Consider the following 13,817-nt stretch of genomic DNA (forward strand, 5'->3'; position numbering starts at 1 on the left):
CAAAGTGTTGTATTGTTGCATCAATACTTAAGCAACATAATAGTATCCAACTATTCAAAAATACATCAGTAGATTGATCTCCCTAAAACCATTGAAATACATCAAAGGATAATGTTCTTGCTCATTCATCAACAAATGCTTTCCCTGAAACCACTGCAATACATCAAAGAAAAATATTCTTGCTCATTCATTAGCAAATGTGCACAGAGATGAAATAGTATATGTATCACTTAAAAGTTAAAAATGGTGCCAAATAGAAGGCAAAAAGTATAAGTATAGTTGGCTATACGAGACATAAGGAGCCTCTTTTGAATCATTAAACCTAGGGGCACCCAATCAAGCATTTCAAAATCGATACATTATCTGTGTGCACACACACCTGTATATGTACATGTGTGCATGTGCATGCGTGCTTATATAAATAATCTAGTGTATATTTTTTAAAATACAAGAAATGTTCAAAATTTAAGAGAAAACCTTTGAAAGATATATAATCTAGTGTATATTGTAGAAAATGAAAGAAATATTCAAAAAGTAATAGAGGAAAACTATGCATGCCCAAAAGAACCTTACTCAGAATTGAACTGGGTAAAGGGGCAAATAAAGTGAGCGCCCGCCCCTGCCCCCCCCCCCCCCCCCACCCCCAAGCACCCCCCCTCTTCCAATTTAGTGAGAATTTCGCCAAAAACAATGCAATCATTTTTACCACTTAAAGTTATGATACCAATTTTTTCATATTACATATGAGCTTAGTGCAAGAGACAATTGAGCCATGTAAAGTTGGCTTTATTTATAGTTTGGATTGTGTGAAATCTTGAAACAAAATGCATCCTTATATGATTCTCTATTGGCTCGTGATTGTCACTGTTTTGTGAACCCTTAAGGTATAACTATATGCTTAATGAAACTATCAAAATGCGCCAAAGTGTTTTGTTTGTTGTGAGCCCATATGGCGAATAGAGTTGGACAAGTCATAAACATTTATGGGATGGATGGCCCGCCTTTACTCTAATCATCATGCATGGGATGGATTGGATTACTTAAATACCCATCATGTCATGGGTTGAAAATTTTGTGGCAACCGCCACCCGAAACGTGACACGTTGTTTCCAAATTAAAAATAAACGCGAGCATCTCTCTCTCTCTCTCTTGGTCGTCGGTCAAAACCCGCTCTCCCTTTCACACCAGCTCCCTTTGGCCGCTTTATTATTATTTATTACCAAAGATTTCATTTCCTTGGTCGTCTTTTCCCTTTTTGGGAAGATTTTTTTTTAAAAAATGGAATAAATAAATCAGAGGCCAAATCCGCGTTATTATTATTAGTCAAATGAATAAACCGCAAAGTCTCTCTTTGGAAACGGTCTACAAAATCGGCCGCGACCATGACAGATTCTTGGCCCCCAACCAACCTTCTAAAGCTCTTTGTTTATACATGTTTTCTTTTCTATGTTGTTGTTGTGACAGCTACCAGCGTTACTAAGCTTTTGCTTGTTAACACACACATGATGCATAGGCATGAAGATCCAGAGGCCTCTGTTGAAATTTGGGCTCTGGCTCCACCTCACCCAAACCATAGACTTAACATACTATAAATCTGATGAGCAATTCAACCAATATCAGTATCATTGGGTGATCCCTGTTCACCCATGAAAGCAACGGTTTAGACTTTCCCGTTGGGCCAATCCTTGGAGCCAGAAAACACCTTGTGTGTGTCTGTCTGTGTGTGTGTACTCAGAATCAGTTTGCTTGCAGTATGACACACAAACCTGTAAAAATATAACTAAAGTAACCTGTAAAACCCAAGTAGAAAAAAACCTTGTAAATCCCTGAGGTTGATGATTGACAATTTCTGCATACTCAAGACGCTTGTTCTTCTTCATACCCATTTGCTTGCCTGCACAAACCTGTTGTCAACCAATTTTGCTCATTTGCACAGAAGTTTAACCTCGGCTTTGCATAACCATGGATCCTTTTCATAACCATGGATCTAAGACAAGCATCACTTCAGCTTTTTTCCTGTGCGTGCATCACCCGAGCTCACGCTTCGCAGATCTACAAGAGAGTTCTATCAACCACACATGGTTGGAGAAGACGCACTAAACCTTTGGGTTTTTCTATCAGTGAACATGGCATTGTTTCCCATCTGCAAAAGCCCATTTTGCTTCACTTGCACCTGCATTGACAACGCTAAACAAACACCCTTTCTGGTTTTTTTTTGCTGGTGTGACTCGCGGGCCTGCACTTGCACTTTGTTCTGAAAAAGGAGGCTGCCCGCCTTTTCATGACCAGTTTTTTACTACTTTCTAGAGTCTCAAACCCAAACTTCAAGGTAGACCTTCAAGAATAATTTATATGTCAAGACACACAAAACAATAAAACTTTGATCATTCCCAATTCAGTCTTGAAAGTTTCAAGAGCTAACAATAAACAAAAGGGTGGGGGAGGAAAAATGTCTCACATTTCCTTTCTAGATTTAAGAGATGCAAACGAGCTTCCCGAAAGGCTGCTACATAGAATATAGATGCTTTTTAAAAGAAATGTGATTATCCACTTCCAGAGAGATAAAGTACATATGTGCTTTGTGTTGTATATGTACATGCATGATACATCCACACCTGAAACAGCACATGCCCTTCTGTATACATACTTCCAAGAAGTAATCTGTGCAGAGCTGCAGTTTGTGGATGAAAAACCAAAACATGGGGAAAACCACCATGGCCCTCCGAATGATGTTATTAAATTGGCTCTCTCTTCCATGGCTCTGTCATAATTATAACAGTTCTATGACGGGAGACATGGAACATGGAACATGGGTAGTTTCATTACTAGGGAAAACACCGAACATGGGCTGAGTATCATCGCTAGAAGACACATGCACAGCCCCGCCAATTGTGCAGATCTGATGCACAGAGATGAGATAGATAGACAGCTGCAATAGGCTCGCTGCTGAAAATCGTTGGATGTAGTACCACCCACATGATCTACATCCAACAATCTCTTGATAGCGTGTTATTACCGCAAGCACATGCTGACAATGTGATACCATACCCAAACTGCGTGTGCGCACAAATTTACAACACCGCAACACTACACAGAGATGGGCTGTGAGTAAGAATATTGGGCGATTCATAGCTTAAATCTAGCAAGCTCTATAGCACCCATTTTATACCACCTCTATTGTTGAGTGCAACTTACCACCACCACCTGTATAAATGTGAGCTATATGACAGTTGAAGCAGCTAGATAGCAACATCCCTCTGTCTACACATATAGTAAGCCCATGTCGCACCTCTCAAAACCCTTTGAGATGCTCTAGTGGTGCAGAACAGTAATAATCTTGTGGATGGCTTCCTTCCTCCATGTTGCAACTGGTTGCACGTGAACGCGGAGGTATGATGAGTGGCCTCAATGGAGGGCTCTCGATGAGATCAAATTTCGTGGGTGATCTGTCAAACACGGGTATTTCTTGTCGCTCTAAAATGCTAGACCTGATGGACGAGGAGGTAAAAGAGGGTGCCACCAATGTTGTGCTCGCACCATTATTTGAAGGTTCTTTCAATGGGCGCCTGCTCACGTATCGCATTTCATAAACCAGTTTCACTGTCTCTGAAGCTTTGCTCATATCAGGCCTCTTAGTAGGGTCTTTTTCTAAGCACTGCAGAGCCAAATCTGCAATCATCTTAGATCCTTTGGAAGAGAACCGACCTTGTAGTTTTGGATCCATGATAAGGAATAGTCTTGCCTCATCAATCAACAAGGGCTTTGCCCACTTCACCAAGCTGTTTTTCCCTTCCTTAATTGCTTTCTCATCCATGTTCTGCCTGCCACTCATGAGCTCTAGCAACATAACTCCAAAGCTCCACACATTACTCTTTAAAGAAACTTCACCACGGCTCAATGTTTCTGGTGCACAATAAGCATTTACCTGCAGCCATATTGTTTTTTGTTGTGTCAAATCACCAAAAGCTTAAGTTTGAACACAGGACCATTCAATCTGATTAGCCTCAAAAGCAAGAGAACCTTAGGGATCATATGAAAGGAGCTTAAAGCAAACAATAACGGAGGACTACATAGCAAACATACTCGTGGATTGATGATTTTGCCGCAATAATCAACCTGTGAACTGTGCACGGCATTGAAAAGTCTATATCCTGAAATTTTGGAGCTGTAATCTGAATCTACTTGTACGTACGAGGTTCTAAAATCCCTGTACAGAACCTGTATTGAAGTATTTCGCAAAATAAAAAGGAAAGGCACACTCAGAAATCGTCATTCGTACAAGTTATATAGAGTGTACTTGTATAAAGAATCACAGGTCCTCACTCACTCGATCAGGTAACTTTTCGTGCAGATTAGCTAGCCCTTGAGCTGCTCCGAGGGCAATTTTCATCCTAACGATCCAATCCAATGGGGGTGAATCTGATATTCCAAACAGCAAGTTGTATAGGCTGCCCTTTTTTAGCTTCTCGTATACAAGCATGCGTTCTGAGGTTCCCTCCTCAGCATAGCACCCAATAATCTTGCAAAGATTGGGACTCTGAAGTCGTGCAAAAGGGGATACTTCTGAAATCCATTCCTTGATGCTCTGTGTATCAAATGACAAGACAAAACTGGAGTAGTGTCACTATTGGGCACAAGTACTTGATTTTTAAACATTAACAACTTAACCAAGCATCAGTAAGTATGGGCTTCAAACGCATGAAGCAGACATTAAGGGCAAGCAATCTCAGTTGGCATTAGTCGTTATGGTCTAACAAGAATCGCAACAGGACCATTGACAATTTGATTGCAAGAAGCCTGTTCCTATTGAGATGTCAAGCAGAAGTTGGTTGGATTGAGCACTTTCATTTATCCTAATGACCCAAACGAAATAATATTTGTGATTTCAACCAAAAACATTCAAGAGCCAATCTTGTTGGCGAGTCAGAAACACTGATCCATTCCCCTTAAGTCATCCCAATCGATTCCCTTAGTCAGAGACACTTATCCATTCCACTCAGGTCATCACAATCAATTCACCGGATACATAACTCGCAGCACAAACACAGGAGCAAGCTCGGAAGCGATATACCTGCTGCCCCTTTTCCCAAAGCCTCATCACCACAACATCCTGGTTCCTCTCTCCTTTTCCATGGAGAGGCATGATACTCCCAGAAAAGGTGCTTCCTTCATCCTCTTCAATGCAGCAATCAGGAGAGAAGTTATTGCATGCTGCGGCAAGCTCCTCGTATGAGAAGCAACGTACTCCTAAGAGTACGGCTTCTTTAGGGAGAGGCAGGGGCTTCAGATCAGATGGAAAGACCTTCCCTTTTGTAGCATGATTGGCATTCACCATATCTGATAAGATGTAAGGATTGGGGGAGGGACTGGCACCGCATTGATGCATGTATGGAAGAGGAAGCGGATATCCGCTGCGTTTAGGCGATAGCTGGGGAGAAGGCAATGGCATGGGCTTACTGCTGGACTGAGAAGTGTTGCTGTAAGCTGCTGCAATGTCGAAGAGGGAGGTGCCGAGCTCGGTGGCGGAGCGAGCTCTTCCGCCCAAGGGGACGACAGGGGAGGCAGGCCCTGGCTCCTCTCCCTCTCCCGCTCTGCTTCTGTAGCTCGGGTGAGATGACCGGAGTTTCGGGTTGCTGTTGATGAATCGCTGCGCGTGCTGGATGGACCGAACCCTGCTCTTGAAGCTCGGCGGGGCGGACAAGACAGGCCGGGGCGATGTCGTATTCGATTCATCCAGCGATGCTATTCCTGTTGCTGCTGCTGCCGCCGCCTGATCAGCCTTTGCAGGTGGCTGCTCTGAGCCAGATCTTTTCTTTGATTTCTGGACGAGGAAGCACCCCATCTCTCTCTCTCTCTCTGTCTCTCCCTATCTCTCTCTCTCTCGGATGGGGCACTTAGGATCTCTCTCTCTCTCTCTCTGTGTGATTAACAGAGCTCTGCCGAGCATCACCTCAGCGACTACAAAACCTTCATGTTGCGATCACCCAGCAGATGAAATCAAGCAACGCGATCGCCCAAACGAGCACTCAAGTGAGGGAAAAATACCGGCCGCTGGTATTCGTGAAAGGGGAAAGAAGAACAGAGCCCAGATGGAACCTGCAATCCCAAATGAGGAAACTGGGTTCTACACAACTGCCCAACTAGGGAACGCAAGCTCAGGAGAGCTATTCAGCAACAACCACATGCTAAGTTATATTGTGTTGGAAAGAGCAAGAATTTGGAGATTGCAGTGGATCGAATGAGATCAGTAGATCACTATGATATGAGAGAGAGAGAGAGAGAGAGAGAGAGTCTTCATGCGCCAGATTTGAGTCAAAGCTTGGGTGTGTGGGGATACGATCGAGACCTATTCAAAAGGGACGGTGGTTGTGTGAGAGAGAGAGAGAGAGAGATGGGCATTGGGCAACCTTTCCCTGGCACAAGCACAAGGCTGAATGAGGAAAAAGTCACCCTTGGAAGGTGATGCTTCCTTTTACTCATTTCACACAATAGCGATAGACGTCATGCACATGTGACAAACCGTGCTTTATGTATTACTCCCATGGAGAAGTGGTATCTCAATTCTGCACAAATCAGATTATCTTTGCAGATTTCTTATTAGTCTTAAACCCAATATCCTTTTTAACTTTCACAATAGTGTACATTTCTCAAAATGTATGTTTAACTTGCTTGATTTATCAATTTAAAAAGAGTTCAATGGGATTTCTGTGCATTTCTCAATAATAATTTTTCAAACAATGATTATGTCTCATTGATAAATAACAATGCATTAAATCACAAGTGACAAGTATACTAATAGTTGGAAGACATGCTAAGTTCACAGAGTTGTCACAATCACTTACTAGCAATTTTTCCATAGTTCTGAAATATCACAAGTATCAACCGAAAAGGGGTGCACATAAAAAGTTGTGTGCTAGTGAAAAATATCTCATGTATATGAAATTTTCACCCTCTGCCATTATGTTCATTTTTTCGAGATTCCAATTTTTCCTTAATTGTAAGGCATTTTTAATATGCTCACGTTCTTAAATAATTTAATTGGTCATTTATTTAATATATTTTATTGGATAACGATGACATTCTCTATTTACCATTTTTAAGAGTTTTGTTTTGATTGCAAAATAAGCAATCTCCTTAAGCCATTTTAGAGAAAAACAACAAGCTACATGCATATGCTAGCCAAACTCTTTAGTAGATATGGCACAACTAAGGTAGGAGTGTAAATAGATGGGAAGATATATTCTAGTGAGAGATTGTTAATAATACTTAGTCACACTGATATTGGTATAAAAGGTGTGAGACGTGTAATTTTTTATATCTTTTGATAATAATATAATTACTATCTCTCATCTCACGTCTTTATTCACAGCTTCCATGGCTTCTTTCTCTTCTTTCCTATCTTTCTAGACTTTCTATCTCCTTGTAGCTTATTCTCCCCCTCTTTTCTCTCTCCTCTACTCTTCTTTCTCTCACCTCTTAGCTCTCTTCTTGACAAGTGGTATCAAAGCTTAGGCTTTTGATTCATTTAATTTTCTTATTTTCAAACATAGTTTCTCTATTTTTTTATTATTAAATATTGGATACCTAGTACAGGAGCTATATGGCAGATACTTGCAGGCATTCTACTTGGAGGGGAGACTAATCTTGAGGCTCTGACAACAAAAGAGCTTGAAAAGATTTTGCCAAGTCGTGGCTAAAATAGTAGGTTGTGGACCAATTTTTGCCTATTTTGAAGAGCATTTTGGAGAATTATGGCTATCAAGGGTTAGAGGAGTAGTAAGTCTTGGTTACTTTTCAAAATGAGAGTTCTTTTTTCCCTTTCTTCAAGCTTTCCTACGGGTTTCACGGAGTGTGCAACCAAGATCTCTTCTTATCTCTCAAACCCTTGATATTCCTGACAAAGCAATACTTGATCGAGCTTCTCTACTTCATATCCTTCATCATGATTACCAAGAAGCGACAAGAGAGCTCGGTTATGGTGCACAAAACATGCTCGAAAAATACATTGCATTTTTCAGCCTAATTTTAATTTGCTTCTTGCTTCTAATGCTCATCCTCCAGGCTATGATGCTTCAACTGGTCTTTGGCAAGTAAAAGCTTCAACAAATTGTATTATTATCATTCTCTTCATCTCTAACTTCTCCAAAATCCTAGCCATGGCAACTATGAAAGTTTGAGTCCAAGCTTTGACTTCTCTCAAATTTCTTAAAGATTCTTCATCATTTCAGTGATTCATCCTTGTGAAGATTCCTTGAAAAGATTGCAAAGATTGATCAAGATTGGTTAAGATTCAACCTCAAGAGCTTCCACGGAGTCAAGATTTGGAGAAAACAAGTCCAAGGCTTCAATCTCAAGCTATTGAGGCTTCAAGTTTGCCCTTAATATTTCAAGGAACAAGGATTGAAGGTCATCTCCTCAACATTGAGCAACCAAAGGCTTATTCAAGCATTTGGGAGTATTCAAGTCTTCATCAAACTATCAAAAAGGTACTTCTTATCAATTCTTGGTCACTCTCACCTATCCATTTGTTGAGCTTTGTCCACTTGATTGAGAGATTTAAGAATTGAAAAGTTACCATCAAATTTCAACATGTCATTGGTTAAATCAGCCCATTCATAGATTGCAATGCTCTCTTGATTCAAACAGTGAAAGCTTTTGCTTAGTCTTTTAACATTGCATTCAATACTATTTGTTGAAGAACCAACTGATTGGTTGAATTGTTCACTCTAATCCAATGTCTTGTTGATTATTAATTGATTTATGATAAAAATATATTAAAATCTATTATAAGGGTAAGTTGGCAGTGATTCATAACTCATTGCATGGTAAGATCATGTCCCTACTCATTTTGCCAAATCCAATTCTATTGCATTGAATGGAATTAGCTAAATGGATATTTTCAATTATGCATATCACGCTAATTGATTGATAAGAGTAGCATGTCTCTACCATGTTGAGATTCCCATCAAGGAAAAAGGTGGATGCCAGGGGAGATAGTGGATCAATAGAGAGGTGACCCTACCCCAATATTAAAGATCCTAAAGGGATGCAACCAACCGATCCAATGAGAACCTTACCTACCTCTTGGTGATTTAGAACTTGTGAAAGGAGCCTATCATGTTGTTGTATCCCTCATATAGATACCGCATGTGGAGAATTGAATATTCAAGTACTCACAAAGATCCAAGTCTCTTAAAGATTGAAATAGGGTAAAATAGAGCCATTATAGGACACTATAGAGGGTATAAACATGTCATTATAGGTACCATCCTCATCATTGGGGTACAAGTGTAGGTACTACTGGTTACTCATAGATCCTATCCAGCTCTCCACAAAGGTTTAGTAACCTTTAGGTACAACCGTTTTGGTTCCACACGTGGAAATAGGACACTTATAGGTTAAGACAAGGTGCCAAACTAAACAATTCAGCCACAAAGATTGAATTACATAATATTTTGTTTTAAATTTGTTATAAGATGTTAGTGCTCACATCAAAGAGGGTATCGTTAGCTTCAATTTGAACCAAAAGTTTTGTATTCAGAGTTTCCTAGATCAAGTTATAGCCGATTTATTAACAGGGGATCTTGCAAGACTGCACTATTATGGCAAGTCATTAAGGGAAGAATAAGACCCAGGATGAATATGCCCAACAAATCAGAGATACTTTGTTGGAAAACACACCTCAAGAGAGCCTTGAAGAGCCTTAGATTCAAGGAGTACTTGCACTCTTAATCATACCATGTGTGAACATGAGAATAGACATGCTTATAGGTATGCATAGCTACTATCAAGAATTGAGAAAATGGTCTTGTCCAACCATAAAACAAAGTCTTCTATTGAAAAGTTGGTTGATTTCACAACCCAAATGAAGGCTTCAATTGACAAATTGGTAGAGTATAATGTGCAAATTATGGCTTAATTCTCTTAGTGGATGCAATGCAAATGGAAACCGAGGATGCTAGGAAAAAAAGTGGAATCAAATTGTGACCCGTCAGTTCCACTTCAGCCACCCAATCTTAAAGTTCAAAGTCAAGGTATTATTGGACGAAGAGGTATTCCAAATAGTCATTATAAAGTAGAAGAGACTTCCACAAAGGAATGATGATTATCTGGGTAACATAAATTGTGCTACTCCACAAGCTTATGGGCTGAATTCTCAAGTTTCTAGGGGTTCTTTACCATCAAGAAGGTTCCCTTGAGAAGGTTCCCAACTAATTCTCAGTTACTTTATTGAAGAGTACCATCGCAACTTAGAAGTCTAGTGCCTACCAATCATAATCAGCCTATTTTGGGACAACAACCTTTTCATGAGAGAGAGTTGAAAGATAAAATAGTTTTAGTAAAGTACAATGGGCAGTCATCTTTACCATTCAACCTAGAGGAATGAATTTCAAAGTTAAAGTCCTATTTTGATATATTCCCTAGAATTGATGATATGAATATCCACTTTGCCTCATTACATTTAGAAGGATTTACACATACTTAGTGGAGGTACATTAAGAAGGAGAACATATTAGTGGAGAATTGGGATGCACTTAAGATACTTGTGGCCGAGGTCTTTGTTTCTCCTCTTGAAAAATAGAAATTGGCACAAAGATAGTATGAAGTAGAGCAAAGAGTCTTAAGTATGCGTGATTATACAAACCGATTTCTCAACCTCACTATGTATGTAGAGAGTATAAGTGATGAAGCTAAACTCCACAAGTATATGTATATTCTAAAACCTTCATTATCAGCTGATGTTATGGCACAAAACCCCACCACTCTTTTCAAAGCTATTGAGCTTGTAAAATGATATGGAAGAGAATCTACATTTTAGCCTACTTTTGAACAACTAAGGATTGTTTTAAACTAGGGATAGGTTGGCAATGTTTATGGTAGCAATCATGCACCAAGTGGGGACTCTAGAGTGCCAACTTATCCATCATTTTTAGGATAGCAAATATGTAAGAATGGATTTTAAACAAGGAGACAATAAGTCCATAAATATTTCAATCAATGGTAATTCAATGTTTATTCCTATGGACTTATACAAAGAAAAGAAGAAAAAACAATTGTGTTTCAAATGTGGTGAGAAGCATACAGCCGACCATGCAACAAAGTCTGTGTATAAGAATGCAAAATCCAAGGTCCATAGTATATTAGTCTTTGAAGATTCAAAGGATGGTAATGATGAGGCAAATGCATTTATGGTTGCCCACTGAAAATGAGAATGTTGAGGAGGAAGTTAGGCAAGAACAGTTTTATGATCCTATTGATACTTTTCCTTTTGATACTGGTAGTAGTATTCTTTATGATCTAGGAGGGATCCATGATGAGACACATAATGGTACTATTTGTTCCATCTCAATGGATGCTTAGACAAGTTCTAAGAGCTCTAATACACTTTATATGAAGTGTACCATTCATGGGAAGGATGTGTTTATTTTGATAGATAGTGTTAGTATGCATAGTTTTGTGAATAAGTCAATTGTGGATAGGTTGTGTTGTCTTTCCATAGATTTACAACATCCCATAAGAGTTCAAGTAGCAAATGGTGACGAAGAGATCAACACTCAAATATGTCCATATGTTTCCTTATAGTTGGCTGAAAATTATGAAGCAAAGGTAAACATGATTACTTTGGAGATGGGACCCATAAATATTGAGCTCCGATGTGATTGACTGATGACCTTAGAAAGGATTTCTATGGATCTCTCACTATTGTATATGGAATTTTCCATTGATGGGTAGTTTATCCATCTATAGGAAATCCCTAGTAAATTTAATTTTCAACTTATCACCACAAAGAAACTCAAGGAGTATAAGAGACATTCTGAGATTTTTATTTTACACCTAAATAAAGAGGTTGAAGATCAGTCTAAGAATTTAGTTGAGCATCCAGCTTTCAAAGCTCTACTTAAGGAGTACAGGGATTTGTTTGAAGTGCCTACTTCATTACATCCTAAGAGAGCAATGGATCACCCTATAGATTTGGAGCCACATTCAAAGCTAATCAATAACCCATCCTATCAATTGTCTAAATGTGAGCGTGAAGAAGTAGCCAAGAAAATCAAGGAGCTTCTAGAGATGGGGTTCATTGAGCCTAGTTCTTCATTATATGCTTCTTTAGTTTTTTAAGTGAAGAAGAAAGATGGATTCTTTAGAATGTAGATTGACTATATGGATCTAAACAAGATCATAGTTAAAAATAAGTATATGATTCCCAAAGTGGATGATTTTCTTGATGAGCTCAAGGGGACTAAGTTTTTTACCAAAATTAACTTAAGATTGGGATATCATCAGATCCATATGTGAGAGATGATGAAGCTAAAATAGCCTTTCGGATTGATCATGGGTTATACCATTTCTTGGTGCATTTGGGCTTACTAATGCTCCAGCAACAACCTTCCAGAGAGATTTTACAGCCTTTCCTCTTTCAGTTGTCCTGGCTTTCTTTGATGACATATTGATTTACAATAAGATACTACAGGATCATTTGTCACATTTGAGGAAGGTTTTTGATGTACTAAGGCAACATATGCTCTTTGCTAAGGAGAAGAAGTATTCTTTTATGCAGACTCTGCGGTGGATTACTTGGGCCATATTGTTAGTGAAAAAGGAATACAAGTTGATTCTAAGAAGGTGTAGTGTGTTAGAGATTGGCCAACACCTACCACCAATACTTCACTTAGCTGATTTCTTGGTTTATCGTCATTTTATCTCATAGATTCATAAGCATTATGCAACTGTAGTAGCTTCTTTGATTGAAAAGTTGAAGAGGGAAGCCTTCTTTTAGGATGCGCTTATAGATAGTAGCTTCAACCTATAAAAAAAACTCCTTACTTTTGCTCTTATTTCAGTATGCCTAGATTTCTCAATAGATTTTATCATACAGTGTGATGCCAATGGTCGTGGCATAGGGGTTGTATTGCTACAGGAGCATGGAGTTATTGCTTTTGAGAGTCGCAAGCTTACAAATAAGGAGATGGCTATGAATAGCTATAACTAAGAGATGTTGGCTATTCTTCATACTATTTAATGACAACAACCATAAGCCAGGTGATTTATTGCAAGTATTACCTATTCCTGAGGGCAAATGGATGCATATTACCATGGACTTTACTACTAGCCTACCTACTATTGAAAAGGGATGTAATAGTATCTATGTAGTTGTGGATAGATTCATCAAGGCAACCCATTTCATTCCTACTAAGACATAGTTTATTTCTTCATAGGTGGCTAATAAATTTATGGAGTAGATATTTAGATTACATGGATTATCGCAAGTGATTGTGGATGATAGAGATTCCAAGTTCATGAGCAGACAGTATTCAGATCCATGGTTACTAAGTTGGCTCCTTCTACTACCTATCATCCACAAGCTGATGGCCAGGTAGAAAGTGTAAATGAGTGGTTAGAGACCTACCTGTGCCATTTCTATCATGATGTGTAGTATGCATGGGATTCTTGGTTACATTTGGTTGCGTTTGATTATAATGATTCCACTTATGCTAGTATTGGAGTTTTACCCTTTGAGACTACATATGGTTACAAGGTGCCTTTACCCACAGCCATTTTTAGTGAGATGAGAAGATAAACCCTCATGGGAAAGAAGAATTGGAAAGAATTGATACCCTTCTTCACTAGTGTAAGATGAATCTTACGAAGGCCCAAATTACTCTACTCTAAAGGATGGATCTAGTAACAAACTTGTTCATAGGATTTATGGACCCTATAGGATCTTGAAGTGCATTAGAGACTTGGCATATAGATTAGAATTACCCTCTTCTACTAATAATCATAATGTGTTTCATGTCATCCAACTCAAGCTCTTT

The 13,817-nt window shown here is 39.1% G+C and overlaps 1 protein-coding gene across 2 annotated transcripts; it reads right to left on the reverse strand.

Moving 5' to 3' along the window:
- Nucleotides 1-1,297: 1,297 nt before the first annotated feature.
- On the reverse strand, nt 1,298-6,367 carry LOC148025911 (receptor-like cytoplasmic kinase 176). 2 transcript variants are annotated; one of them, XM_087693167.1, is made up of 4 exons: nt 5,072-6,363; nt 4,328-4,585; nt 4,084-4,218; nt 1,298-3,925 (listed from the first exon to the last, which is right to left on the reverse strand). In XM_087693167.1, exons 1-4 carry the CDS (start codon nt 5,840-5,842, stop codon nt 3,293-3,295), a joined length of 1,797 nt encoding a protein of 598 aa, XP_087549293.1. In that variant the 5' UTR covers nt 5,843-6,363; the 3' UTR covers nt 1,298-3,292. The 2 variants fall into 2 exon arrangements, with proteins under 2 accessions (XP_087549293.1, XP_087549294.1); XM_087693168.1 differs by lacking the exon at nt 4,084-4,218 and having other exon boundaries at nt 5,072-6,367.
- Between the last annotated feature and the right edge of the window lie 7,450 nt (nt 6,368-13,817).

The sequence above is a fragment of the Lygodium microphyllum genome, chromosome 14 (genome assembly GCF_053477565.2).
Source record: "Lygodium microphyllum isolate KBCC chromosome 14, Lygodium_microphyllum_v1.1.10, whole genome shotgun sequence".
Taxonomy (NCBI): Eukaryota; Viridiplantae; Streptophyta; class Polypodiopsida; order Schizaeales; family Lygodiaceae; genus Lygodium; species Lygodium microphyllum.